The sequence below is a fragment of the Lutjanus erythropterus genome, chromosome 18 (assembly GCF_056507025.1).
Source record: "Lutjanus erythropterus isolate fLutEry1 chromosome 18, fLutEry1.hap2, whole genome shotgun sequence".
Taxonomy (NCBI): Eukaryota; Metazoa; Chordata; class Actinopteri; order Lutjaniformes; family Lutjanidae; genus Lutjanus; species Lutjanus erythropterus.
In genome coordinates this window covers 10,901,332-10,927,129 of record NC_139334.1, presented here as the reverse complement: position 1 = coordinate 10,927,129, position 25,798 = coordinate 10,901,332, and the positions used below count along the sequence as shown (strand labels likewise).

General features: G+C 39.5%; 1 protein-coding gene across 2 annotated transcripts in view; it reads right to left on the bottom strand.

Moving 5' to 3' along the window:
* eml5 (EMAP like 5) overlaps positions 1-25,798 on the bottom strand; it is a 51,473-nt gene that overhangs the window by 4,219 nt on the left and 21,456 nt on the right. The window contains exons 6-37 of one of the 2 annotated variants that reach the window (XM_084742089.1): positions 24,821-24,956; positions 24,592-24,615; positions 23,993-24,194; positions 23,105-23,242; positions 22,716-22,972; positions 22,286-22,498; positions 22,024-22,191; positions 20,254-20,360; positions 20,035-20,153; positions 19,312-19,498; positions 18,102-18,207; positions 17,571-17,664; positions 13,950-14,050; positions 13,652-13,845; positions 13,102-13,213; positions 12,854-12,981; positions 10,981-11,122; positions 10,737-10,889; positions 9,873-10,004; positions 9,657-9,745; positions 7,421-7,597; positions 7,076-7,277; positions 6,861-6,987; positions 6,597-6,611; positions 4,923-4,931; positions 4,074-4,152; positions 3,641-3,770; positions 2,691-2,789; positions 2,271-2,291; positions 801-974; positions 480-688; positions 53-210 (exon numbers count right to left, since the gene is read on the bottom strand). In XM_084742089.1, coding sequence (XP_084598215.1) covers positions 53-210; positions 480-688; positions 801-974; positions 2,271-2,291; positions 2,691-2,789; positions 3,641-3,770; positions 4,074-4,152; positions 4,923-4,931; positions 6,597-6,611; positions 6,861-6,987; positions 7,076-7,277; positions 7,421-7,597; positions 9,657-9,745; positions 9,873-10,004; positions 10,737-10,889; positions 10,981-11,122; positions 12,854-12,981; positions 13,102-13,213; positions 13,652-13,845; positions 13,950-14,050; positions 17,571-17,664; positions 18,102-18,207; positions 19,312-19,498; positions 20,035-20,153; positions 20,254-20,360; positions 22,024-22,191; positions 22,286-22,498; positions 22,716-22,972; positions 23,105-23,242; positions 23,993-24,194; positions 24,592-24,615; positions 24,821-24,956 — 4,202 coding nt within the window. The remainder of the gene's footprint in view (positions 1-52; positions 211-479; positions 689-800; positions 975-2,270; positions 2,292-2,690; positions 2,790-3,640; positions 3,771-4,073; positions 4,153-4,922; positions 4,932-6,596; positions 6,612-6,860; positions 6,988-7,075; positions 7,278-7,420; positions 7,598-9,656; positions 9,746-9,872; positions 10,005-10,736; positions 10,890-10,980; positions 11,123-12,853; positions 12,982-13,101; positions 13,214-13,651; positions 13,846-13,949; positions 14,051-17,570; positions 17,665-18,101; positions 18,208-19,311; positions 19,499-20,034; positions 20,154-20,253; positions 20,361-22,023; positions 22,192-22,285; positions 22,499-22,715; positions 22,973-23,104; positions 23,243-23,992; positions 24,195-24,591; positions 24,616-24,820; positions 24,957-25,798) is intronic. The other variant, XM_084742090.1, reaches the window with a different exon arrangement.

Sequence of the window (25,798 nt, the reverse complement as noted above, 5' to 3'; positions counted from 1 at the left end):
GAATGATTACGCCTCTATGTAATACAGTGTAGAAATACAGGACAGAACTTACGGTCTTTCTTTGCCTCCGGTGACGATGAGGCCGTCTCTCAGTGTGGTGTACATGGTGAACACAGGGCCCGTATGAGCTTTGGCCACAATTCTTACCAGAATGTGTTCCTTCCACACACACACATCCCCACTTATGGTACCTGTAAATGTCAAGTTATTCTGAAAAGAAAACAAATCTGCACTAATCTAGTGGCCTAAGAGAGCAGAGCGAGCAATGCAACAATAATTCACAGCACATTCAAGCAGACAGTTTACAATCTCATGAGCTTTACTTTTAGCAGAATCAGATTATGAGATAAATATAATATGTAGCAAGAACAAGACACGTTTTTATGAATCTTATAAAATAATTTTTTATCTAGGATCAATTATATTTTTTAAAAAACAAAAGTAGACACTGTGTTTTATATGGGTTGGAAGTCACTTACAGCTCCAAATGCGACTGAGAGCATGGTCTGCATCCGGGCATCCTCGATGGAACTCAGCACACCTTTTTTGCTGAGCAAAGCTCGACCAGCTAACGTCCAGAAGCGCACATGCTTGATGCCCACAGACACAAAGTGTGTGTCAGAGTCTGGTCGAAATTCAGCCACAAAGATCCTCTGGGTGTGACCTATCCGGCTGGCCACTTTGGCACCTGAAAAACAAAAACAGGAGAGCGATGAAAGCCTGACCCCCTAAAACTGTGATGGGACTTTCTCATCCCCAGAATAATGTTAAAGTTTAAGAGTAGTTTATTTTGTTTTTACCTTCCTGCCACTTCCAGATGGTGATGGTGTGTTCAAGGTCCAGGCCAACAGACAGCAGGAGTTTTCCTGTGGCACTGAAGCTGACAGAGCAAACCCCACCAGAGTGGAAACAACGTAGCACCGACAGCGTCTGCTTGGTCATGGCGTCCCACACATGGATGGATGGAGACGTAGCTGAGGGTCAGAAAGGGAGAGGAACATTTTTTGTCTAAATCTAACTACTATTAATGCACTTCTTTCTTCATTGAGTCTGACTTGCATCATGTGTAAACTCTCAACATAAGAGCTGAATTATTATTATTATTTTTGGGTTCCTTTGTTTATTGGGGTTCATGTTCATGTTATGTGCTTGTAAATATACAGAGACTGTGATATATCTTGTTGAGACTGTTATGAATGCAGGAGGTTGGATGTGGTGATGACGCAATGCAAAGAATCATATGGACACTATTACATGGTCACTATTTTAATACTTAACCTTAAAGGATTATTAACAGTCATAACTGTGGTACAGTGGACCTCAATCAGAATCTTTTTTGTTTTTTCATTTCACATGGATGCTCATATTTACTTTTATGGTAGTTTATTGTCTATTTTGTTATTGTCTTTTGTCCCTTTTTATTCTATTTAATTTCTATTTTAGTATCAGTCACTTTTATTCCATTATTTCTTCAGGACACGTTTTGTGGGTTTTAATCTGTTGCAGGTTTGTCACAGGTATCACAGGTTGATTTTTTTGTCTTGCTGACCTGCCTGTGAGGACAGAAGTGATGCACTTTTCACTAAAATGTTTCATTTATGTTGATTTCTTTTGGCTCTATGATTATGAGAAATCTGAGTTGTGCTATAGAATGGGAACCTTTTTGGAAGCAGATTTTATTTGTCAAGCTTGTGAGAGAGCATACAAAATTTTAAGACTGAGCTGTGAAAGACTATGAATTTGTAATTAAAGGAAGTTATGTGAACTCTGCAATTGTATTTTTGTCTCGTAAACCCATGAGGGTTGGACATGTGTGCATGACAGAAAAATAAAATAAAATCGATTAAAATCAATCATATATAGTGTCATATTAAATCTACATGCAAAAAAGCAGTGATGCACACCTAATTGTGCAATACTTCTGGATATGTGTGTCACTCTTACTTTTACACACAAATCCTTATATTTATATAGTTTTAGTATTATGTTAGTATTAGTATAGTGTGGTATTTTACTCAGTTAAATTCATTTTTATTTAAGTTTGTCTCATACTACAAATTTCCCCATGCCGTTGTCTCTGTGTTAACCTACATATGATGACCAATAAAACCAAATTTGAGAAGCTAGAAAGAAACAAGTTTGCATGAAGTAAAGACCCTAAATCAAGTGGCCACTAGATGGCAGTAATGTAAAGTAAATAATGAGTTAAATTGACAGACTTTCTGTCAGTAGTTAGTTTACATGATGGTATCATTCTGAAATGTCCTTACCTGACATGTCACCAGTATCACCTGAAAAGAAACAACACATTATTTGTATATAAGAGGTTTCTGTTTTCAAAATGTTTAGGTAATTTAAAGAAAATTATGCACAATTATAACAGTTCGATGTATAAAATGAAATTATCTGAGGTGAAATTTCATCCTTTGTCATTCAATTTCTGCTTGAACAAAACTGTTTATGTGAGTCTGTCTGTGAGAAATGCAGCATGTGTGAGAATCCCAAGATTATTCATGTATGCAAAAATGGTAATTTTGCTCGTTAGCTGCTTTATAGCACAGAAATGCTTGTAGAAGGGAGATGGCCATCTGTCTTGTACAGTAATCCTGCTGCACACAGCACAACACAGGATACAGGGAAGAAAAACGAGGCGTGTGGTGACACAGGAGGTCGACTTCTCACAAACATACCTACTTGGCCAGTTGCCACCACGTTGGGGAATTTGGGATGTTGATTGATTGTCAGGCACAGAATGTCGTCACTGTGTTCTACATAGAAACTTTGGCAGGCTGTAAAGAAACACACACACACACCAGTCACACACACACACACACACATACAGAGATACAAAATGAAATACGGTATATACACATTATGTTTCCTTTTCAGGCTACACTCTTAGAAATAAGGGTTCCAAAAGGGTTCGTGCTGAAGGTCTGAGGTTCTACCCAGAACCATTTTCTTTTGCGGAAATCTTATTTGAAGAAAGGCTTCATCAAGGGTTTTTGTAAGACTAAGGGTTACGTTAAGAACCCTTGTCATCCAAAGAACCATTTTTGAAAGAAAGAGTTTCATCAAAAGTGCTCTGTACCATAATATAAAAGAGTTCTCAGTAGAACCACCTCTGTGGGTTCTAGATAAAACCCTTGGAATATAAAAGGATCTTTCGGAACATAGAATGGTTCCCAGTGGAACCCTGGAGATTCTTTGTACCAGGATGTAAAAAAGTTATTGGTAGAACCCCCTGGGTGGGTTCTAGATAAAACACTTGGAATATAAAAGGGTTCTCCGTAGAATCCCCTGGATGAGTTCTTGTCAGCACCCTTAGAAGGTGGAAAGATTCTGGATAGAATCCAAAGAGAGGGTTCTAGGTGGAACCATTACACCACAGAAGGGCGCTCCTTTAGGACCTCTCATAGGGGGCTCGGAATAAAAATATTTCGGCGATGGTTCTATGTATAACCCTTTTTTTTAACGCTCTGAAAGGTTCCAAGTGGACCCTTCATAAAATGTTCAACCACAAACCAAAATGGGTTCTGCTAACAAGCCAAATAATCTTCATGGTTCTAGTTAGAGCCTTTATTTCTCAGAGTGTAGTTAATAATAACACAGTCAGAGAAACTGCATTCAGGCTACTCACAGGTTGTCAAGTTGAGCACGATGCCGACTGAGGCCGTGTGGTAGATGATGTCCGCCCCCTCATTCAGGTAGTGCACGTTATTGCGGCAGTCATTGCCACGGTAACCAAACACCAGCTCCAACACCAGGTCCTGCGGGAGAGTCAGACAAAGACCGCCAGAAAGTCAGAAAGGTCAACGCCATGACAACTAAGACATTCAGAGGCGGCTGTCGGCTGAAGCAGCATGTCATCATTCGATTACAGCATCATCAGAGTCCCTGGAGAGGCTGCCTGGACAGAGGTCGAGCATCTTCAGCCGAAATAATCACATTAGAAAGCAACTTTTTTTAATCTTTTGCTCCTCTGAGAGACAAGACTCCTGTTTAGATTTACCTCCTGTATACATCTGTTATTAGTCTGTTGTGTTTTAATAAGGATGTGTGGTCTTTATTACCTCGATGGGTCTCTTCTTTTTGCCAACATTGTTGGTCTGCAGTTTCTCTGGCTGTGGCAGCGCTCTGCTGACAGGAGGCCTGAAACAGACAGCTGGGATAAGAGGGGCTGCCACCGAGCTGCTTATCATGCTAATGATAATGATAATGATGATGACAATAATGATAATATCACACTGTTTACTATTCTGGTGAGAAATATTCCATTATCTGCTCAAATATGCACACAAAGAGGTGATGTTTGATGTCAACAGAAAGGAAAATCCATGTTTTTCTGATATGAGTTTGAGGTGGGATGCAATTCTTAAAAGGGAAGGGAAGGATAAGGTGACTGAGAGAAAACATTTCAATATAGAGTGAAATTACATGAATTATCCATGTTAAAATAAAGCACAATGTTATAGTGAGTATGATACATCACTAGGAGCTTTGTCTGTTATCCCAATACATCCTCAGGCATTCAATCAATACAATGTTATTAAAAGACTGCAAAAGCAAAGATTTCAAGTCCTTTTAACTCATCGCATCAGCTAAATAACATTTTTTCAATTCATTTGAAAGAAAAAATAAAGAAATAAAATTAGTCTATATCTTTTTTTTTATTTTTAGTGCATATTTAAAACACACTAGTACAAAAAAATGATGTATAATAAAACTGTTCATAACACAAAGGCTATATGGACAAACTACTACCATGGCCATCTTTTACAGCCAAGGTAGGGTGTGAAAAGAGAAACACTAAGACTTTAAAAGACGGGCACCAAAATACCATTTGCTTATTATCTAATCTATAAATATATTTTTAAAAGTGTATATATTTTGTATAAAGTATTGTAAAGTAAATATCTTACCTCGACCCTCTTCATGGCAGCAATAACAAAGAAAAAAGCAAGAATTAGCAAAAGGTTTCTCACATTGTTCACTGCTGACCGGTGGACACACACGAAACACACCACCTCAGCCACTGAGGACATAAAATACAGGAGTCAGCGCTGTTGTGTAACCATGACAACTCAAGTCCATTTCCATGACAACTGCTGTCCAGAAGATGCTGCATGGATGCTTGCATCATTGTCAAAAAAAAGAAAAAAACAACTGATGTGGAAATCAATAAACCTCAAATCTGTGACCGATTTAAAGATGGATTATGATGATGGAAGATTTGATAATGTTGAAAGCTCTGTTTACGACATAAAAGATACTTCCTTTAAATATACTTAAAAAGAGGATATCTTAAGATTAAGATTCCTTCTCGTTGGATGTGTGAAGTTAATCCACTTTAGTCGTGCCATTTCTGCAGAGTCACTCACTATTAAAAAACACTGCTTGAACAGTCTATTCAGATTTTTGTTCTGCTGACTATTAAAGTGGACAAGTAAATTAAATTCAAGCTCTAATTTAACTTTTAGCCTAATTTGTCCTGCCACTCACAACAACAGCTCATTAGCAACTGAATTAACATCCAGAACAGAGTCTTAGTTAATATGTGGAGAAAAAAACCCCAATGAAAAGTAAATTACTAAAACTGGTGGATTTTTACTGTATTGTAACAGATACATTTCACAGACATCAAGGTAATTCTCTCAAAGTGCAAGAAGCAAAAGATACTTATTGACTTCTTTTCAACCATCTTAAACGTGGTTACAACATAAACATGACAAAACACAAATCTGTTGAATCCTTTTGATAATTTGTTCAGTTGTAGGTTGAAAGAGAGACAATACTGATTAGTGTGGCATTTCTGCAAGGCATTTCTGCAAAGACATATCTCACCGGTAGGTAAAATCTAGTCTACAAAAAGACATTTCAACACATTTACTGTACAAAATGTCAAAAATACAGAACTACACACTGCATGCTGCCAACAAGAAGCTTCATGACCATCGTATTGTGAGGAGTTCCTAATATAAAATGAGAAATTGCACTTACTGCTGTAGCCTAACTTGCATGTGCAAGTACTTAGGCGTATTGGTAACAGCTTTGACTACTTCAAAGGTATATGCACCTGGACTATATGGTGCTGGGAGAATTAAAGGCTTTCTGGAAGGAAGGTGATGTAGTATAAAGACTGACACAGAAGTCCATCTGAGCAGGAAAATTAAGAGGATTAATGATAATAGAGTTTGAGTCCTGTGAGAGGTATTTATCTTCTGTCTTTCACCTGAGAATTTTGCTAGTCAGGATGACTAGTGACAATGAGCTTTTATTTGCACATTGTAGAGAATGGAAAATTTTATTATTGCAAATTCCAATGAAATAGAATCTGAATGTTTGTTCAACGTCTTGTCAACGTCAGTGTCTTTCCACTGGTGACCACAGCTGTTTTTTAAATGTCTGTTCAAGGGTGACTGCAATCCTTTTTTAAATGATTTCCACTAGTGACTATAGTCATTTTTCAACAGTGACTGCTTTGTTATTTCTACATCTTTCTTTTCATTGGCAAGTATTGTCATTTTATCTAATGTATTTTCAATGGAAATATGCTCACTTTTTTCAACATAATGTACATGAACACAAGAGCTTACCTGACCACCCCTTGTCTTCAAGTAGAATTAAAGAACGAATCAGGATAATGACAGATGGACAGCCATTAAAGGAAAGAAGAAGAGCAGAAAGCTGAGTTATTTCAAAAGGGCAGCGACAGGGCAGGAATTTCACGCAAGAAAAGAAAATGTTGACTGAAGAATGCAGGCTTCATCTTGATGCAGGAGCCTCGTTTTTTGTACTAAAGACAGGCTGAAATTCCTTAAAGTTATTTTCTGTAACATCAGAGCTTCACTGAGGAATACCTTTCGTCCACAGAGGGTTCTTTCAGCTGCAGGTGGGGTTTCACACCCGTCATGGGTCGCATGTTGGTGGATAAGGCCTTGATGGTGTAGTTGATCTCGTTCTCCCTCGTCACGTCACTGTCATAACCTGGAGAAAGACAGGAATGACACAGATTTTACTTAAGCAATGGATGAATTTGGTGTATAAATACCTCAGAAGGAGGCTCAACTCTCACCTCCGTCATCCTCACTCTCGATGTCCGACTCCTCGCTGTCACACTGTTTGAATTCCCGGTGGCCCTCGGGCTCATGGGCCCAGATCATGAGGCACGTGTCACCCCCACCGACCGTCACCAAGAGGCTGTCGTCATGGGTCCATCGCACATTGGTAACATGTGTGCTGTGGGCCACATAGCGTTTGAACTTTGCATATTTCCCCTGGGGAGGAGGGACAACATTTGTTTAACACTTGTGACATTAACACAGAAATTAACATAACATTTGCATAAACTTTAAACATGAGCCTCAAGTCACAAGATGCTCAAACCACTTAATGCAAAGACTTCTTCACTGTGTCTTACTTTGACAGGGTATCTGAAGAGCTTGACATATCCTAAGTCATCTCCCGTTGCTAGCACCTTCCTGTCGTTACTAAGGCAGGCAGCGGTCACCTCGGTGACCTCACTGATCAAAGGCCAGATGCCCTCAACAGATGTTCCCAGGACACACGTCCACGTGCACCAATCAATCTTCTCCACCTGAGACATTTGAGCAAGTAAGTAAAGATTCATTTAGATAGCACTTTAAAAAATCACCACAAAGCAAGTCACAATAAAAGCCTGATACAAAGCAGTTTTCATTGTTTACACCCTCTATGTCTTCTCTAAAATTTGCTGGATAAAAAATGTGATGACAGAACAATAAGAGCAGACCAGTTTATATGATATGACAGATATGATACAAAGGTCCCTTTAAGCAAACAGTCCATTTGTTTTTATCTATCATGTCCTACTGCCTCTGAAGTATCAGCAATATACCCAGTTATTTTTTTTTATACTTAAATTTAAGTTGACCCATGTACCTTCTGTTCTTCAGAGGCCAAAACCACTGACCATCAGGTTTTTAATGTTCATACACTTTGTTTTGGTCTGATATTCTAACTTACAACAATATATAATTTATTTTATGGGCAATTAGGATGTGAACATTTCATTTTACAGACATAATTTTGCCAACTAACTAAAGTGCTAAAATTTATTGAAAAAAATCTGAATACATCTATAGCTCAGTACTTGCTTTTTAAATGTCTCTTAGCTTCCTCCTTAATGCTCTCTCTGTTTTTGTTTTAAATATGCTTTTCGCTTCTGATTTCCAGCATAATGATTCCTCTATCGTATGCTGGTTGCTTTTGGCTGTGCTGCAGTATAATTCAGACCATTGTTAATTGAATTCTAACAATTTAGTAATGTACCCAGGAGTTTCACCAAGAAGAGATCAACAAATGTTTTTTATTAAATTCTTCATTTCTGGAGGCTGCCAATGCTGAGAGCCAACACTGGAGTAAGATGCTCTCCGAGCTTAATCTTTAGTAGAAGACAGGCTGCAGGAAGAGAGGAAGAAGAAGAAGAAATTTTACATTTTAAATCATCTGTAGAAGAGATTGGTGTTACTGGATGGGAAAATGCCATTCTCACATCTGCCTGTTTAGAAGCTACAGCCATAAGTTGGTTTAGTTTAGCTTATAGTTCCCCTGTTTTGAAGTATGTAAAAACTGCTATGTTGTTATTCTGTTTAAGATAGTTTTCCCCACATAAAAAGTAATGAAAAAGGACCAGAAGCACCTCTACTCTTTCTACCTTGTAGAGAAATTCTGGATCTGACCTTACACGCCCACCTCTGGTGCTTCTGCTAGGTTGACTGGTGAAAGAGCAGTGTGTGTTTGTTAGGTTGTGTTGTCACTGGCAGTGACTAACTGCTAATGCTAACTCTGAGCTCTGTACTGACAAGTTCGCTCTGTGCTGGAGGTTTAAAGGTTCTTTGCCTGATTATTTCATATTAGACTCTCAACCAACTCTACAGCAGCAAGAAAGCAAATATGTATATTTCTTAAAAGGTTGCTTTAAAGACCCCAGAGGATGCTGAATGGTCCTTTTATCACTTTTATTGTCAATAATAAGTATATGTGTTTTATCCCAATTTAAAATTGAGAAATCATTATCTAACAGTCTGAGCAGTCTGCTGTGATCAAGTGTGGCTAAATGTTGTCCATATAAGAGTTAATGAAAACAACAAATTTATGGCCCAACTGTAGCAAATAAAAAGGAGAATAAACTGGGACCGAGAACAGACCCATCACAGAAAATTGTCTATATAGATAAAAAGATGTACTCTATAGATCCAAGAACTGGGAAATTTCTGAGGAGGCCTATTTGATAAATAAGATATAAATAAAATATAAACTAGCTAAAAGTGAAGTGAATGAGAGGGAAAGAGGGAAGTGTCATAGATCATAACGATGTGAAACAAACAAGCAAAGGTGGGACAGCACATTTGAGACATGATCTAGCAGCATCTATCATCTCTGACCCTTATTTTCTTAATGCTTCTCTCGCAAGGTGTGTGAATGTCACGCTATATTAAAGAGACTCTAAACACTATCCCACTTCCACTGCCAAAATTAGAACAATACTGGTGAAAAGTGGGCCGTGTTAATGCTTAGCTGCCCTTCTCCGAGCCTCCTCTGATCCCAAAGGGAAAAAGTGGGCCAACAGCACCACAACACACGGCTGCTCCTGTGCCGTCTCTCTCTCTGCTTACCTCTGTCGCCGGAATGGTCTGCCTCTTGCCGCGGGGAGCTTCGAAAAAAAACTGCTCCTTAGCACCTGTGTTGACTTGGAGTAGTTTTCCTGTGAATGAAAAAGCCCAGTGGGCCATCAGTGGTGCTTAAGTGTTTTTTAACAGAGACAATTTGAACCCATAATTGGCTGTCGTTTTCAAGAATTTACTGAGACTTTAGTATTTAAAGATGTTTACCTCTCTTGTCCCAGTCCAGATGGGTAATGTAGTTGAGACATCCTTTGCACACCCCAACTCGTTTGCTGCTCATTACATTGTAAATATCCACAAAAGTGTCTCCTGATGCTACTGCGAGGTACTTCCCAGCACCTGAGCAAACAAAAAAGAGTGACGTGTTTTGTCTGTTTTAACCAGGAACTGACAGTTTTTAAGTGTAGTTGTTGTTCAGGGGATCAGTGGATCAGTGGATCCACCACCTTGGTGCTGACTAACATATATCAACTATTGCTTGGATTGCCGAGACATTCTGTAACGATGTCCAGAAAATAAATCCTAATAACTTTGGTGACCCCTGACCTCTCCTGTTGAGCCATCAGCAGGTTGCCATTTATGGTCCTCATTGAAATGCCTCTAAAAATACTGGATGGATTGATATGGAAACAGTTACTGAAACCAATTTCCTGGATTAACTCTGTTCTACACAATAAGTTCTACTCTAACATGTAGACTCTCAGCGCCTCACGGGTGTTGGGTTGAGAAACAGGATCCGTTGCACTGTGGATCAAGGTTAAGCGTCCAGGCGAAAGAGAGTTTAGTTTCTTGCTCTCACTTTGTCCACCCCCACTGTTTCCCATTCCACTCTTGCTGTCTCTCTGTCTGGCCCTATTACACAAAGCCATTAATTTGGGTCAGGCCTGCAGCAATACCTCCCCAACTCACAGTGGGAAGGAAATATGTATACCTGCCGAACTTCTGCACACTATCCTACATACGCTAAGATGCTTTGAAGGGCACACAGATTTTAGAGGCCTTTTTAATCCTCAGACCAGGATTTCAAGGGAGTTTTGTAAGGATGAAGAAATGTGGAGGTGAACCACAAACCTGGAGAGAATCTGATATCGGAGATGATGTCCTTGCGGTGGTGGAAGGACACCAGGTCCTCGAGGGTGTCTGCGTTCACAATGAGGAAGCTGCCGTCATTCAGGCCTACCGCCAAGGCTTTGCCATCAGGGGAGAAGCAGCAGCAGCGGCCGCCTGTGGAGGATGGAAAACATGTTTGTTAAAGCCCTGGGACCAGTGCACTTCCTGTCAGAAAATACACTCAGCTTTTCAAGTGGTGACTCACCTTTTCTGAGCTTGCGTACAGCCAGCATGCAGTGGCTGGGCGAGAGGTCCCATATGCGCAGTGTTTTGTCATCGCTGACGGTGGCACAGAGAGGAAGATGGGGATGAGTGGCCAGACCCCACACTTCTCCCTCCATGTGACCCTGCACACACATATTATAGCATAATTAATTTGATCTATTTAATAAAAATGAGCCTAAAAATGCTAAAAAGAAGAAAAAAAATGTACGTGACTAACAAATTTGTTAAATAATACTGTATGATCATCAATCTTGCTAAGTTAGTTTGCTGAAATAATAAAGGGTAACTTGAACATTTCCCAGAGTGTGCTTGTTTGCTCATTTGTACATTTATTTACTCATAATGTTATTCTTTATTGTACTGAATTTGCCTTCAATTCAGTTTTAGTTACAAGTCAACAAATGTCACTGTCTACTTACTTTATTTGTTTTCCTTTAGTTTTCTTATATGTGTAATTAATGCCCATATACACCAATGAGTGTACGTTTAAAGGTTCACTAATCAGTTCTGGAGAAAGATTGTTGAGTCTTATTTCCAGTTTGTCACATACTTACGATTCGGGAACGAGCAGTCACCCTGATACACCAGATTTTCCACTGCTTGAAAACAGAGCCAAGAGGAGGAACAAAAACTACCCCCACCTTTAACACAATTTATAATCTATATTTCTTGGCTTCAGTAAGATTAGGCATATTATAATTTTCTTTGATATTCCAGAGGATATTTTCACTGTTAGCCTGTTATCTATACAACAAATAACTGAGAACAACCTTTGCTTCTCTCATCAGCTGATCCCATCCATCACAGTGTGCTTGTATATTTAAAGCATTTGAAAAGGGCAATCAATAGCATTTGCTCTGTCTGCCTACAATCAGTGGAGCCTGGGAGACACTGCAGCACCACTTAACTAAATTAACAGGCTCCCATTCAACAGCAATAATTCATTGCCGTTTATAGCCACCGCCTTGGTGATTCTGAGCTGCTGTGCACAATAGACAGTAGTGGTGTTTTAATCGCACTGAAGGGCGATGCTGTTGTTTTAACCAAAGAGTGGATATGGATACTACTGACCATTTTCCAAACCATAACATGTATTTATTAGTTTAAACTTTTGAAGCCAGAAATAGTTTCAGAAGGTACAGATGCTTTCAACAAAAAACTGAAGTAACATCTCTAAGATAAAGAGAGAACATGACATCAGTTTATCATCCAGAGTCCCACTATTTTCCATTCATGTAAGGCAAATATTTAAAATCAACCTGCACTGAACAGGAATTTGCTTTAGATAAGTAATCCATCACATCAACAAGCTGCACCTTGTTGTTGGTCTCAAGTAACACGACTTCACTTGAGTCAGACTCAGTCACAAATTTGAGACTTGACTTCAGACTTGCTTGACAAACAGTGACACCAGACTCGAAATGACTTGGTTTATGGCTTGAGACTTGACTTAGACTTGAGACAGGTGACTCAAAATATGACTTCAATTAAAATTTTTCATTCTTCTAGACATTCAAGGATGCTTCAACTTAATAAACTTAAATCCTTAATGAGAGTAATCTTGAACACTGAATCAAGTTTTCACCATAGTCATTCCACTTCATTACAATGCAATAAAACAGACTGACAAAAAAGATGTTAACTGTAATCAGCCAGTCATTCAGTGCATTTTCAACCTTTAAAATCTTTACTAACTTTGAAAAAGTCAACTCACCATTTCAGTGCATCAGACTGCAGAAACAATTAGCAACAACTACAAACCGCAAGAATATCCTGTCTGGTGGAATCTGATGTCCTGCATATTATAAGATATGTTTTGACATGTTTTGAGTTTATTATTATGAGTTTTTTACCTGGACCAGCAGAGTGATGGGGCCACTCTTGTCCACCTCCAGGATTTCTCCGTTCTTGGTCCCCACCAGGATGTGGCCGTGTCCCAGAGATATGGCACGTATGGAGGGGTTGTCCTCCAAAAGCAGCCCTGCAGAGTCAATGAATTATAGCATGAAGTCGGAGACCTTATTTTATTTTCACCTGAAAGCATTAAATGTTTTTAATGGATTTGCATTGAAAGAACGAGGACAGTGAAGGACATTTTCACCTTTAGAGCCTGGAGCTAGGACTGCCCTCTTGATGGCGTACGTCTTGAGGCATCTCTCAAAGGTGTCATCCCACAGAGCAACTATACCATCCTTTCCTCCAGTCACAAATCCCTACAGGGACAACAAATTGGCACATTTAACACTGCAGCGATCTCCTGCTTGTTCTGTAGCACAAAATACGACAATGAAGACTTCAGACTGTTGAGCAACTGAAGTCATATATCAATCAAGAATGAGAAAGAATATCACTTCTAAAACTTTAACAATTACTGTCCTCAGTTCCTAAACACTTACTGAGTGTCATTAAAAGAAAAGGTGATGTATAACAGTGGTAAACATGCCCCTGTCCCAATGTTTTTGGAACATGTTGCAGGCATCAATCAAGTTAATCAGTTTGAACTGATATCTTGTCTTTGTACAGTATTCAATTGACTATAGCTCTGTTCACAACTTTTTTGGAATTGGAGTTGTAAAAAAAGAGGGGTTCACATATTTTAAAATATTTTGAAAACGTTCTCACTGGTCAACATGCCCTTTTCCCTGTGGTACCTTTTCTAGAGCGTGCACACTGAACACAGGGCCATCATGAGCCTTGACAGTCTTCATCAGAAACATGTCTCTCCAGATGCAAATGTCCCCCGTGCATGTGCCTGAAAACACCATCTCCTCTGACCAGCCGTACACAGCACACATCATAGTCTCTGTCTTGCCCATGTTCCCCTTGCGCCCAATTAGACCACCACCTGAAGAGAGAGACAGAAGCAGACAGTCAACTCACAGTGAAATGAGTCACAGCTAAAAAAGTTCTGCTTGTTAGAGTTAAAGAAAAAAACCTCAGGGGACTTACCAGCCTTATGCCAAAACTTCATATGTTTCACACCAGCTGTGATGAGCTTGTCAGGAAGGTAGGGATTTATTTTTACAACAAATATCTTGTCCTTGCTTCCCCTGAAAAAAACAAAACAAAATATTTTTTACATCACAAAATATGCATGGAGAAAAATATCAGAATTCTCTACAAAAGGCCTCTTGGACCATAAAGGTCCATCTGATGGATTTTCCACCATTTCAGTTTGTTTGAAAAACACATTTTTGACATCTCTTCCAGAACTGGTTGGCCGGATTGATACCATTGGCTGTGGATCTTCATTATACCAAGCTTATCAAAAGTTGTAAAAAGCTTGTTGTTATTTTGACTAATAAACCTCCTGGTGGGTGGAGCCGAACAGGAAAATGGACATTACTCTTCAATGATTTGTCCAGTCATCATAAATCTGAGTACATATCTTCAGGCTGTGTTTGTTCTACTGAAGCATTTTGAGCCCAACCTATGGAAGATGCCACAAATACTGAAAACGTGTACTTTGTTATGCATGCCCTGGGGAAAATTATTAAGCAACATTTGAAGTCATATTGTTAAGTGCAAGTGGGCGTGGCCTATCATATATCTGTCCATAACTCAAGATGCCTTTGACTTTCGCTTAAATCTGCAGATGCAAAGAACTGCAAAAACTTTGAATGCACAATAACTGAAACACCGTAGGCTTTGTGATGATGAAACATGATGAAAACAGTGTGACTGGTCTCACTCCTTTAAACAGAATTAAACTAGCTGAAATGATTTTGCTTGGCTTTGTGAAGCCTGAAACCCCCAAAGGGCTTGAACCTGTGAATCCTTGCTTTTTTATGCACTTTTTAGGTTTTAAAATTTATTATGTTTTTCTTTCTTCTTGTTGGTATGGGTTAAAACCTTTTTTGTGTTGTGTACAATGGCATATTACATCTACTTACATCACATTTTTTGGGATCTCTCCCTAAGAATCCTTACAAACTGTATACAGACATAAACTTAGTGTAACTGTCTCTTTATTTTACCCTCTGACTGCATTGCACAATATGAACATTCAGGGTCAGTCGCTGGTCCTGTCTGATGCAATGAACCGTACCCAACACTTTAAATTCTCTAATCGTTGCCCTTTTTGCTGCTGAATTACTCTCAGCCTCAGTGAAGCTAAAGAAACATTACTCCTTTCTCCTCTCTCTTTAACTCTTACCCTCATTTATCCCCTCCTTGCTACATCTCTCCCACCCTTCCACCTCATTCACAGTCCCCCACTCCTCCTCTCTCCCAGCTGAGGACTAGACGGTGGCGGTGCACATGCTAGGCTCTGTCAGGCCCCATTTCCCTCTGCCCGCCTCACTGCACTGCCCACCAGGGTCTGCAAAGGAGATTAGTGCAGCTCCAAGCTGTCCCTGAGCTGCAGTGAGAGCCTGGCACACAACACGCAGGAGAGCAACCAGCAAAACACTGCTACAAACTAGCCAGGGGGAATTTCAATGGAGTAGATACTAAATATGAACATCAAGTAGAGCGAGCAACAAAGCAAAAGCAAAGATATTTTGGGATACAGATGTTTTACTTCTGGTTCCTTCTGATTTCCGGGTTATGTAATTTTACCTAATCTTCCATAATTTTTCCAACAAATTAACACCTATCATGCTTTGCTCTGGAAAGGTAATCCATTACATCAAATGTACAACGCTGCTATATGTGACACATATCTGGTTGCAGGTATTATTTATGTTGAATGTGCAAGGCGATCATCTGCATCTATGTCTCCAACAGTATAGAAAATAAGTCTGTCACACCTGAGCTCAAGATTATGTTTAGAGCTGCAACAATTATTCAATGAATAGATTAGTTGATCAAAAGAAAATTAGTTTCAAACTATTCTGATAATCAATTAATCATTTCAGTCATTTCTTGAGCAAAAACTGTCCAACATTTGCTAGACAGAAACAGTTAGGGAAATCATTGCTACTAAAAAGTATGGGTTCTTTTTATTACTTATTTTAAGCACACAGACTTGAACACAGACTTGAAAAATATATACGGTTAGTGGTGCGGATTTTTAAATAATCGATATGCTCATATATTTATGTATATGTACACATATATACAAATAGATCAATAGATAGATCTTGTGTATGCATGTATACTGACATATAGTTGTTTAGTAGTTGTATGAGTTGTTTACGTTTCTTGAAAAACTAAAAAAGAAAGTGTTTTTTTAAAGTGTTCATTTGTCTCAATGTACTTTTAAGATGTGGACTTTTATATTTAGCCTTTATGGTCCAATTAGTTTCAGCGTTCAGGACCTGAAGGATGAGTGTGATTGTGCTTGTTACCTCCCCGTTACTTTTTTAATGTACCCCTTTTATCACTTGATTGTTTTTGCAGCCCATTTGCTTTTTATGTGCTGTTTTGTACCTCATAAATAGGGAACATCTGTAAAAGACACTTCTTAATATGTTTCCTCTAAAAAAATCTAATATATCAGTGCACAGACTCACCAGGAGCCCACCATGGAAGATGTAAATTGAAAGTAATTCTCTTTAATTATGGATCTACAGATGGGGCCCTGGGGGAAACTTTTACTCTAACCATTCAGACTCTGGCAGGGTTAAGAGCTGCGCTGGTGCAGCTTCCTAATCTAAAAGGCAATTTCTCTTCTTTCTTCTCCTCCATCAATCCCGCTGTCAGCCCTGCACAGCAAAGTGACTTCAATTTAACCCTCATCCATAAATGTCCATATTTAAACTAAAAGACTCAAACAATCTTCAAAATTAACAAGAAGTTTTGTTAAAGCTTTCAGGATGTGAGGAGAGTAGAGAGGCTGATGTGTAGCCATGTACAGCTCCAACCATTAGTCCATTAATCGACCACACTCTCAGAAATAAATGTGCTAATGAGAACCATAAAGGGTTCTTCAGCTTGTCCCCATAGGAAAACCTTTTTGGTTCCTGGTAGAACCTTATAAAAGTTCTACCCATAACCCAACATAAAGGAATATACCTAGAACCATCTGTGAAAGGTTTCACCCAAAAATCCCTCAGAGAGGTTCTACAGAGAACCCTTCCATGGTGTAATGGCTCCACCCAGAACCTTCTCTCAAACCTTTCAACGTTCTTAGGGCACTAACAAAAACCCACCCAGGGGGTTCTATCAAAAACCCTTTTATATTGCAAAGGTTTTATCTAGAACCCACAAAGGAAGTTCTATAAGAGTCTTTTTATACAACAGCACAAAAAAACTATGACAAAAGAGTTCCACAATCAAAAAAGGGTTCTTCACAAGCAAAAAGTTCTGGGTAGAACCTCGGCGCCAAAAGAAGAACTCCTTTGGAACCCTTATTTCTATGAGTACAGTTCTCAACTATTACATTAATCCCCAAATTCTCTGATTTCAACTATTAAACATGAATATTTTCTGGTTTCTTTATTCGTCTATGACAGTAAATTAAATATCTTTGGGTTTGGGACAAAACAAGACATTTGAGGACATCACCTTGGGCTTCAGGGAACACTGATCAATTTTTTTTGACATTTAATGAGCAAACAACTGATATTGATAATAAAAGTAACATTTAGTTGCAGCCTTACAGCCCTGTTAACACTCTGTACTAACCTCATGGCAGAGAGCTTCTCTCCCTTCCTCCAGTCCCACAGCACGATGGTGTGATTGTCGTCCAGGCCCACTGAGGCCAGTCGTTTGCCATCCGCTGCGGAGGAAAAACCAAAGATCACTGAGTACAACACGGACCAGTTCCTACTGTGGTTCAGAGAAGTTTTGCCCCTTGTTAGTGACATGAAAGCAGCTTGGTGTGTTTGATCTACAGCAGGTGATTCACTGACACTGACATACAGATCACGGCGCTGCCTCTGTCTGGGGCCAATTAAAGGAAGCGAGAGGAACAGCTCCACCTTGATGCTGTCAGACTGCCGCCACTGAAAGGCAGCACAAAAAAGGATTTTTGGTGTTGCCTGTAAATTGGGTGTCTTGTGAATTTGCCCCTTTCTTTTATGTGTGAAAGAAAATTTTGTTCCCCTGTGAAAGCAGGATGTCTGGAAGAATTTGTGAATACAAAAAGTATGTTATGTAGAATCTGTCTGGATAGGAGTATTAAATGAAGTCTGAGAAAGCAGCACTGAGTGTTACCAGAAAAGTCCAACGCGCACACTCCAAGCTGGTGGAAACCCCTCAGCACAGACATGGGTTTTAATGTCTCTGTGTCCCATATGTGGATGGAGGAATCTCTGCCAACCTGGAGAGACAAAAACATTCAAAGTATGTACACAATATATGTAATTCATTCACAGTCTCTTACAAGTTAAAAATATGGTAAATTCTTTGTTTGTCATAGTGTTGGAAACTGTGATAAAGTTAAAAAGATTTGATTAAAACCATAAAATCGTTTAAAACACTTAAAATATGTTGCATTTAAAAAAGGTTAAAATGATAAAAAGTTGTTTACGTTAATCTTTATTGTCTAATTCAACTTGTGATAGTGTTAATGTGTACTCTAATGAGTGGTCGCAATCTGAGATTAATTGCTCCTGTCTCCATCTGTAATCGAGGGCAAACTGCCGCATCTTCCTCATGAGACTAAAGTTCTTGTTGAGAAGATATCATCCCTTTGTCACTTGTGATTATTTCAACCCATTTTTAAGCCTCCACGCCGTCGACAAGCGTGGCTGGAGGCAACACGCTTTCAGGTTGTCTGTCTGTCCACCTGTCCGCCTGTCCATCGTATTCTTGTGAACTTGATATCTTAAGAATGCTTTGGTGGCATGTCCTCACACTTTGTACACATGTCCACTTTGACTCAAGAATGAACTTATTAGTTCTTCAAATCAAGATTTTCAGTCATCAAAGGCCAAGATCACTGTGACTTCACAAAACATGTTTTTACCCAGAACTCAAGACTTCATAAACCAAATATGACTAAATCAAAATTTGACATTTTACATCCAAAAGGTCAAAAGTCAACTTCAGAGTGACATCATAATATATTGCAAAAACACTTGAATTGCTCTATCAGTTTTCTGTGCTTTGTAAAAATAGTGAAGCCAGTATGTTTCTTATTTGAAATTAAGGTGAGGTATATACTGTGAATATTACTGTAACTTTAATAGGGGTGTATTATCTTCTTTCCTGCATGTTTTATTTTTATCAGAGTAAAGTTCTAACTGAGGAGACACCATTCCTTTGTCATTCTTGTGATTATTTATTTTCAGGAGCGTAACATTTACACACGAGAATTTTGAGTCTGTTATGGTAAAGAATCTCTCTCAGCTCATCTCTGAGGAGCCATAAACCAAACTAAAGAACAGTTTGAATATTTTATGTAAGCGGTGCTGGCAGCTACCTGGCCTGTTGCTACAAAGTCCTTCAGGGGGTGGATGGCCAGACAGAGGATGTCATCGTCATGGCCCATGTAGAAACGCTGGGTATTCTGCTGTCTGTTGTACACAACCCCAATGGCAGCTACATGGTAGACTATCTCCCCGGTCTGAGTGTAGAACAGGTTGCTCCTGCAGTCATAACCCCTGTAGCTGCAAACACAAAAAAAAAAGAAAAAAATGTGCAATTGTTTTGGGGGGAAAAAAACATTATGAAAAGCTTGGACCCTATTTTCTCATGTTAGTGACTGTTGAGGTGTGTGTTGAGTGTGATTTATTTCTGTCAGCTTTGAATGAAGTGTGTTTTATAATGATAAAATTACTGTTTCTGTAAATGGAGTCTGGTGACTTTGGTGAGAGCGATAAAATGGATGTTACTAAAAGGGCTCTTCCTTTTTAACCAAAAGGTCTGTTTCTGTTGGTGTCCTTTCCATAATGCTGTCAGACACTTATAATAACAATCTGAGCCTGTTACTGACAAAACCAAGCGCTTTTGGTGGACATACTTTGTGTAATTGCCTGTTAGGATTAAATTGCAGCCCGATTCACGTCTGATGGATGTAGTGCTCTCCTTCAAACTGGACCAGCTTCAAAAACTGTTGTCCTCATTAGTCACAAAAAATTTCTCCTTAAAATTCATCTTCTAATATCAGTCTTTCCAGAGTTTCTCTGCTACAGAGTATGCCTACCCATGAATGAAGTGCAGCTTCACCCCACTCCCTGGTGCTCGCTCTCTCTTCTTCATGGCCATTGCTCGATGTTTCTCTTTGTACTGCTCTTTGAGTTGAGGTAGATCTTCTTTATAAACCTGGATATGTGCAGAAAAATGTTTATATTCTCTGCTTAATAACTGTCAGGGATCTTCAGGGTGACATGTTTATGAGGTGAACACTGATGCGACCACACACCTGTCGTCTATACGTGAGCTGCGTCTCCTGCTCGATTTCTGAGTCCATCTCAGGTACGTCTGACTGATCAGAGTCTGACTCTTCACTGTTAGAGTCAGCCAAGGTCTCTGCAGGCAGAAACAAGGTTGCCTCATGCTTTAGTGGCTCTATATCAGACAAATATGACGCTGCACACAGTAATAAAAACACTGCACCATGTTTGAGTAGAAGCTAGGGTTGATCATGTAATAATACTGTGACATCTCCTATTTATCAGGCAGTCGTGCTCCACAGTGACATCGCTCAAGACAAATGTAAAAAATTGCTGATGCAGCAGAGTAAAGCTGTGCCAAGACAAGGCAATAAGCAGAACTGGCAGCTAAGGGCGGCTACTCACAAGATCCATTAGGAGAATTAAAAGGAAAGGCAGTTAGTATGTGCTTTAATTTCAGAGAGCACAGCTGCGTTCTGTCTCTGGAAAAAAAAAATATGACTTGGGAATGACAATGCAATTATACTTTCCAAGCTTCATTCACTTTTATTGGATTTGTCTTAATTAATGTGATGGCCGTTCTTTCGCAGAGCTTTATGGAAATGGTGGTTCGGGAAGTGCAGGGAGGGAACAATCTAGTGCATTGCTCCCTGGTGGTTTAGCACTTCAAGTTCACGAGGCTGGTGGGAGCAGTATGGGTGCATGTTATGTAACAGCCAGCTACATTCAGACAACCCCTAACAGGTAACTAAGAAATGTACTGTGACATTTTATTTCATTAAATGGGTTAACATTATTACAGTTTAATAAAAGTTCCCTTTCACTTGTACAATTCTACATTTTTTTCTTTTTCTCTATTTTATTTTAAGTTATTTATCTGTATATTGAGGCATATATATTTCTAGTGAACTCACAATTTTTCTGTTTATGTACATTTTCTTTTGTTTTTATTTCATACTTGCTTTGGTAATGTAAACTCATATTTCCCATGTCCCCTTTGAATTTGAATTTAGACTGACATCACTCTTATATCAGTGAGTTAAATATATATCTGTAGCCAGCAGTGTACAACAGTAACAAAATCCACCTGGATTTTTTTTGCTTGAGGGCCTGAATAGCAACACACTGGATGTGCTGGTAGGATGATTTTATTATTGCTGGAAAGAGCCAGACCACCTGTTACCCCTGTTTCCAGTTTTTGTACATAAGAGGACCTGCGCCTATTGTCGTTATAAATGACTAATTCTAAGCTAACAAAAACACAATCAATCTTATTTTCTATTGATAATACACTAATGAAAACATACTTATATGTATACTTATATGTATTAAATATCTGCCATATTCTGCCAATAAATCCCCTGAAAGCTTGCAGACTGGATCAGTAATCTCCTCCTGGCTATAGCTCCATATTTATCGCACAGGCATGAAAGTAGTTCTAACTCTCAGTAAGAAAGTGAACAAGTGCATTTACCCCAAAAACTTTTCCATTAACGGAATAAAAACACACTGAGTTTGGCAATATTTTAGGGTCAGATTGAGTAGACATCAAAATCTCCATCAGGGTTTCCCACTTAGCATGATTTGATAATGTCTTCTTTGGCAGGAGCCACTGATTTTGTGAAATAACTAAGAGCAGTGCAAGTCACCGTTCCCCACACAAAGATTAATTAAAATGTAACACTTTAATTTACCTAATTGGACTGATGAGAAGGTAAAATGTAAATCTTATACATTATATACAGCATGTTTTCCCACATTATGGATAAATACGTGACTGCAGCCGGGTATCATCATACCTTGTGGTGCTATATGCAGAGCTTCTTTAGACTTTCTTTCGGGAACAAACTTCCACTGGAACACTGAGTGGTCAGCACCACCAATGGTTATAACCCACTGGTAGTCATGTGACCATCTGGCGTTGGTTATGTGGGCTGAATGACCTAAATACTTTTTAAATTTTGCCCCTAAAATCAAGAGGAAAAATATCAGCAACAGTGATAGATAATAACAGCAGAACTTCCTTAGTTAACTCACCTTAAAAATGAAACAATTCTTTACCTTTTTTTATACATGGATATCGTAAAAGTTTGACTAATCCATAGTCATCTGCTGTTACTAAGACTTGATTGTTAAAGTTGGCGTCCACAGAGTTAATGTCATTGATGTCTGAGTACTTGGGCCATATTCCATTAACCTCTGGGCCCAACACACATGTCCACGAAGCCCACTGTACCAGCTTCAGCTCCTCCCGGTTGGTCACCTCCTTCCCACCTCAACAGAAGACAGAAAGATTTTATCTCACAAAGAAGCTCAGTGGCAAAATTATATCAAAGCAACATTGTTTTTTGCAGCTTTTTGATTGGCAGTATTCAGTCACAAGTTTTTGTCTAATTTCATACAAGTATGTCTTGTTAGTGCACTGTAAATACAGTGTAACCTAATATTTTACATAGAACATGATTTATATAGTTGGAATGGCTGGACATACTTGGCATCCTGTAGAAGAGCCTCCGGCCGCTGCCGTCATTGGTCTGCAGGTACTTGCTGTCTGTCGACCAGTCCATGTGTGTGATGAAGCTGCTGGAGCCGATGCACTCGCCCACTTTCTTGTACCTCTGCACCACACCATAGATGTCCACTGAGTTATCATTAGAGCCAACCGCTAAATGGGATCCATCGGGGGAATACTTCAACTCATGGATGGCCTCCTTCCTGTCCTTGATGTGAACCACCTCTGTCATATCTCTGGAGGGAAACAGAGAAATGTAGCTTGAATGAGGAGCTAAAATGGACACACAAAATGATGAAGATCTTCATTGTAGTGGCCATTCACAGAGCATCAAAATTTCCCATTTGGCCACTGAATTGTGTACGCACCTGACTCTGAGGACGGTGAAGGAGCCATCTTTCATTCCCAGCGCCAGATGGATGCCATCAGTGCTCACGGCTGCACAGCGGATCGGCTCCTCCATGTTACAGCGAGCTATCAGTGCGTGATCTATAAGGCTCCATATCCTTTAGACACAGAGGAGAGGCAAGGCTTTGATGAGATTACATCGAGTCAGACAACCATGGAAATGATGTTTGTGGCGTCTGTCCTGTTCTGTATTTGGTTTATGACTGCATACTGACAACAGCTTCATTATTATAAACAAAATGAATTGGGCACTCTTGGTCTACATCAAGCCCTACATCCAACAACATCAAGGACAGTGTGTCACACTTAAATTTTGAAACAAGTAAATGGGGTAAGATATTCCCTAATTTATGACTAAATAAATATAAATATATTACTACAACTAACTAAGTAAGGACAAAAATCTTTTAGAATCATGTTTTTAAGTAAGTAAGTAAGAGATTATTTTCCCAACACAGTTGTTAGCTAGAAGAGGGCCCTCGCTAGAGTGCAGATCTCTGCCAGGCAATTGATGACAAAGCACCTACTGCAATGCCAACACAACTGCCAGATTTGCAAAGTTTTTAAAAAAAGTTTTTGGTATTGTATTGTTTCAGTTTATATTCACAAAATAGTGTAACTGAATTGAAACTGAGCATCCTGGGGTAACATAACTGTATAAACTTAATAAGGAAACAATAAAGGGGATGGCAAGTCTAAACTTGATTTCAGCATTGTTATTTATTTGGAGCACTTTGTTATTTATATAGAATATTACAAGCAACCAGGCAGCTTTACAACAATATAATACAGACAGAAATTTATATTTTTAGAAAAACTTACAAAAGCTCAAGTTGTTGGAGCCTCACCTCACTGAGCGATCATCACTTCCTGTCATGGCCAGGGGCTTGGTGGGGTGAACAGCAAGAGCCCACAGCTCGCCCTCACAGTGACCCTGCATTATGAGGAAGGGCTTGTTGCGATCGTGGACCACCACCTCGAAGATCTCGCTGTCCTGTGTGCCCACGAGGATGTGATCTCCCCGCCAGCACACGCTGCGCACGGACAGCCCTGTCAAAAACACACGCATACACTCAAAAAACTGAAGGAAAATGATAGAGCATGCAACGTGAAAGCAGACGGACATTTGCAAACGCTTATACAGTCATTATTAGAGACACAACGGGGATAATAGAGACAGGAGGTGCAAATAGCCATCTGCAGGCTACCTAGGACGGAGATTAACACATGTTGTCAAGCCAATCTGCAACTGACTCTGGGTAATACAGCAAGAAGAGGATGGAGGAAGCATGTGCTGTATACATATGTGAACAAAACATCTGTATACGGCATAAAACTGCAACAGAGCTTGGACTTACTAACAACAAGAGGAACAGCAGAACAATATGGGGACTGCTACAAACAGACTGACATGGTTATTAACTCCGCCCGCAGTGACATTACCCACCTCGGCTATTTTCACCTCTAGCTACTGTTAGATCCAAGATTATAAATACAAGAGATGGAGAAAATAGAAGAGAAAAGAAAGAGAATATTAGTAAGGAGAACAAAATGGCATAAAGGGTGTTTTTTTCTAGATTTCTACAATTCTTTCAGTGCCTCGGGAGAGCACAATTTGGCCTGCAACCTTTCTGCACTCAGATTAAAAGAAAAAAAAGAAGGCAGTTTGACATCACCTTTATATCCTTGGTCTGTTTCCCTGAGATCAATGACAGTAATTGGTTTGAAGTTGAGATCCCACAGCCGGACGCAGCCATCTCGGCCCCCGGTAGCAAAGCCCTCTTCACAGACATTCATGCTGAAAATCCCTGACTGGAGGAAATGACAGGCTGTCAGTGAGGATCTGCACAACAAATGAGCAACGACAGAACCAGCCCCAGATACAGACCGCATAGCGCTGCTACTGTTCAGTCAGGCATTTGTTTAACAAGACTTTCACAATTACAAACCAGCTGCTGTGGCCTCAAGATAACACAGAACGAGGTAACAGGGGGTGTCATATTTATTTTTATTACTGGAAAGCTCTACAGAAGGCCTCATTGAATAAGGGTTTTTCATACACTCTTAGAAATAAGGGTTCCAAAAGGGTTTATTCCTCAAGTGTTGAGGTTCTACCCAGATCCTATAACAATGTTTTTAAGACAGGGTTTGTAAGATTAATGGCTCCATTAAGAACATCCAAAGAACACTTTTGGAAGAAAGAGTTCTTCAGGGATTGTTTTCCTTTAAGGACCTTTTTGTCAAGGGCTCGTGAATTCTTTGTACCATAATATAAAAAAGTTCTTGGGAGAACCCCTGGGTGGATTCTAGATAAAACCCCTAGAATATGAAAGGGTTCTCGGTAGGAGCCCCTGGGTGGGTTCTAAATGAAACTCTTCATAACCATTTATTTTGGTTTCTAGGTCAAACTCTCTGAAAGGTTTCCTAGTGCAACCTTTATAAAATGTTTTACCAGAGAGCATAAAGGCTTCCTCTGTGGGGACGAGACAAAGAACCCTTTATGGTTCTAGTCAGTACCTTTATTTGTAAGAGTGCATACACATGGAGGTACATTGTTTAAACCTTCACTGAGACATTTGGTAGTACAAAAAGCAGGAATGAACATGTACTGTACCGTAGTCATTATCCCCTCCCCCACCCATCCCCTCACCCAG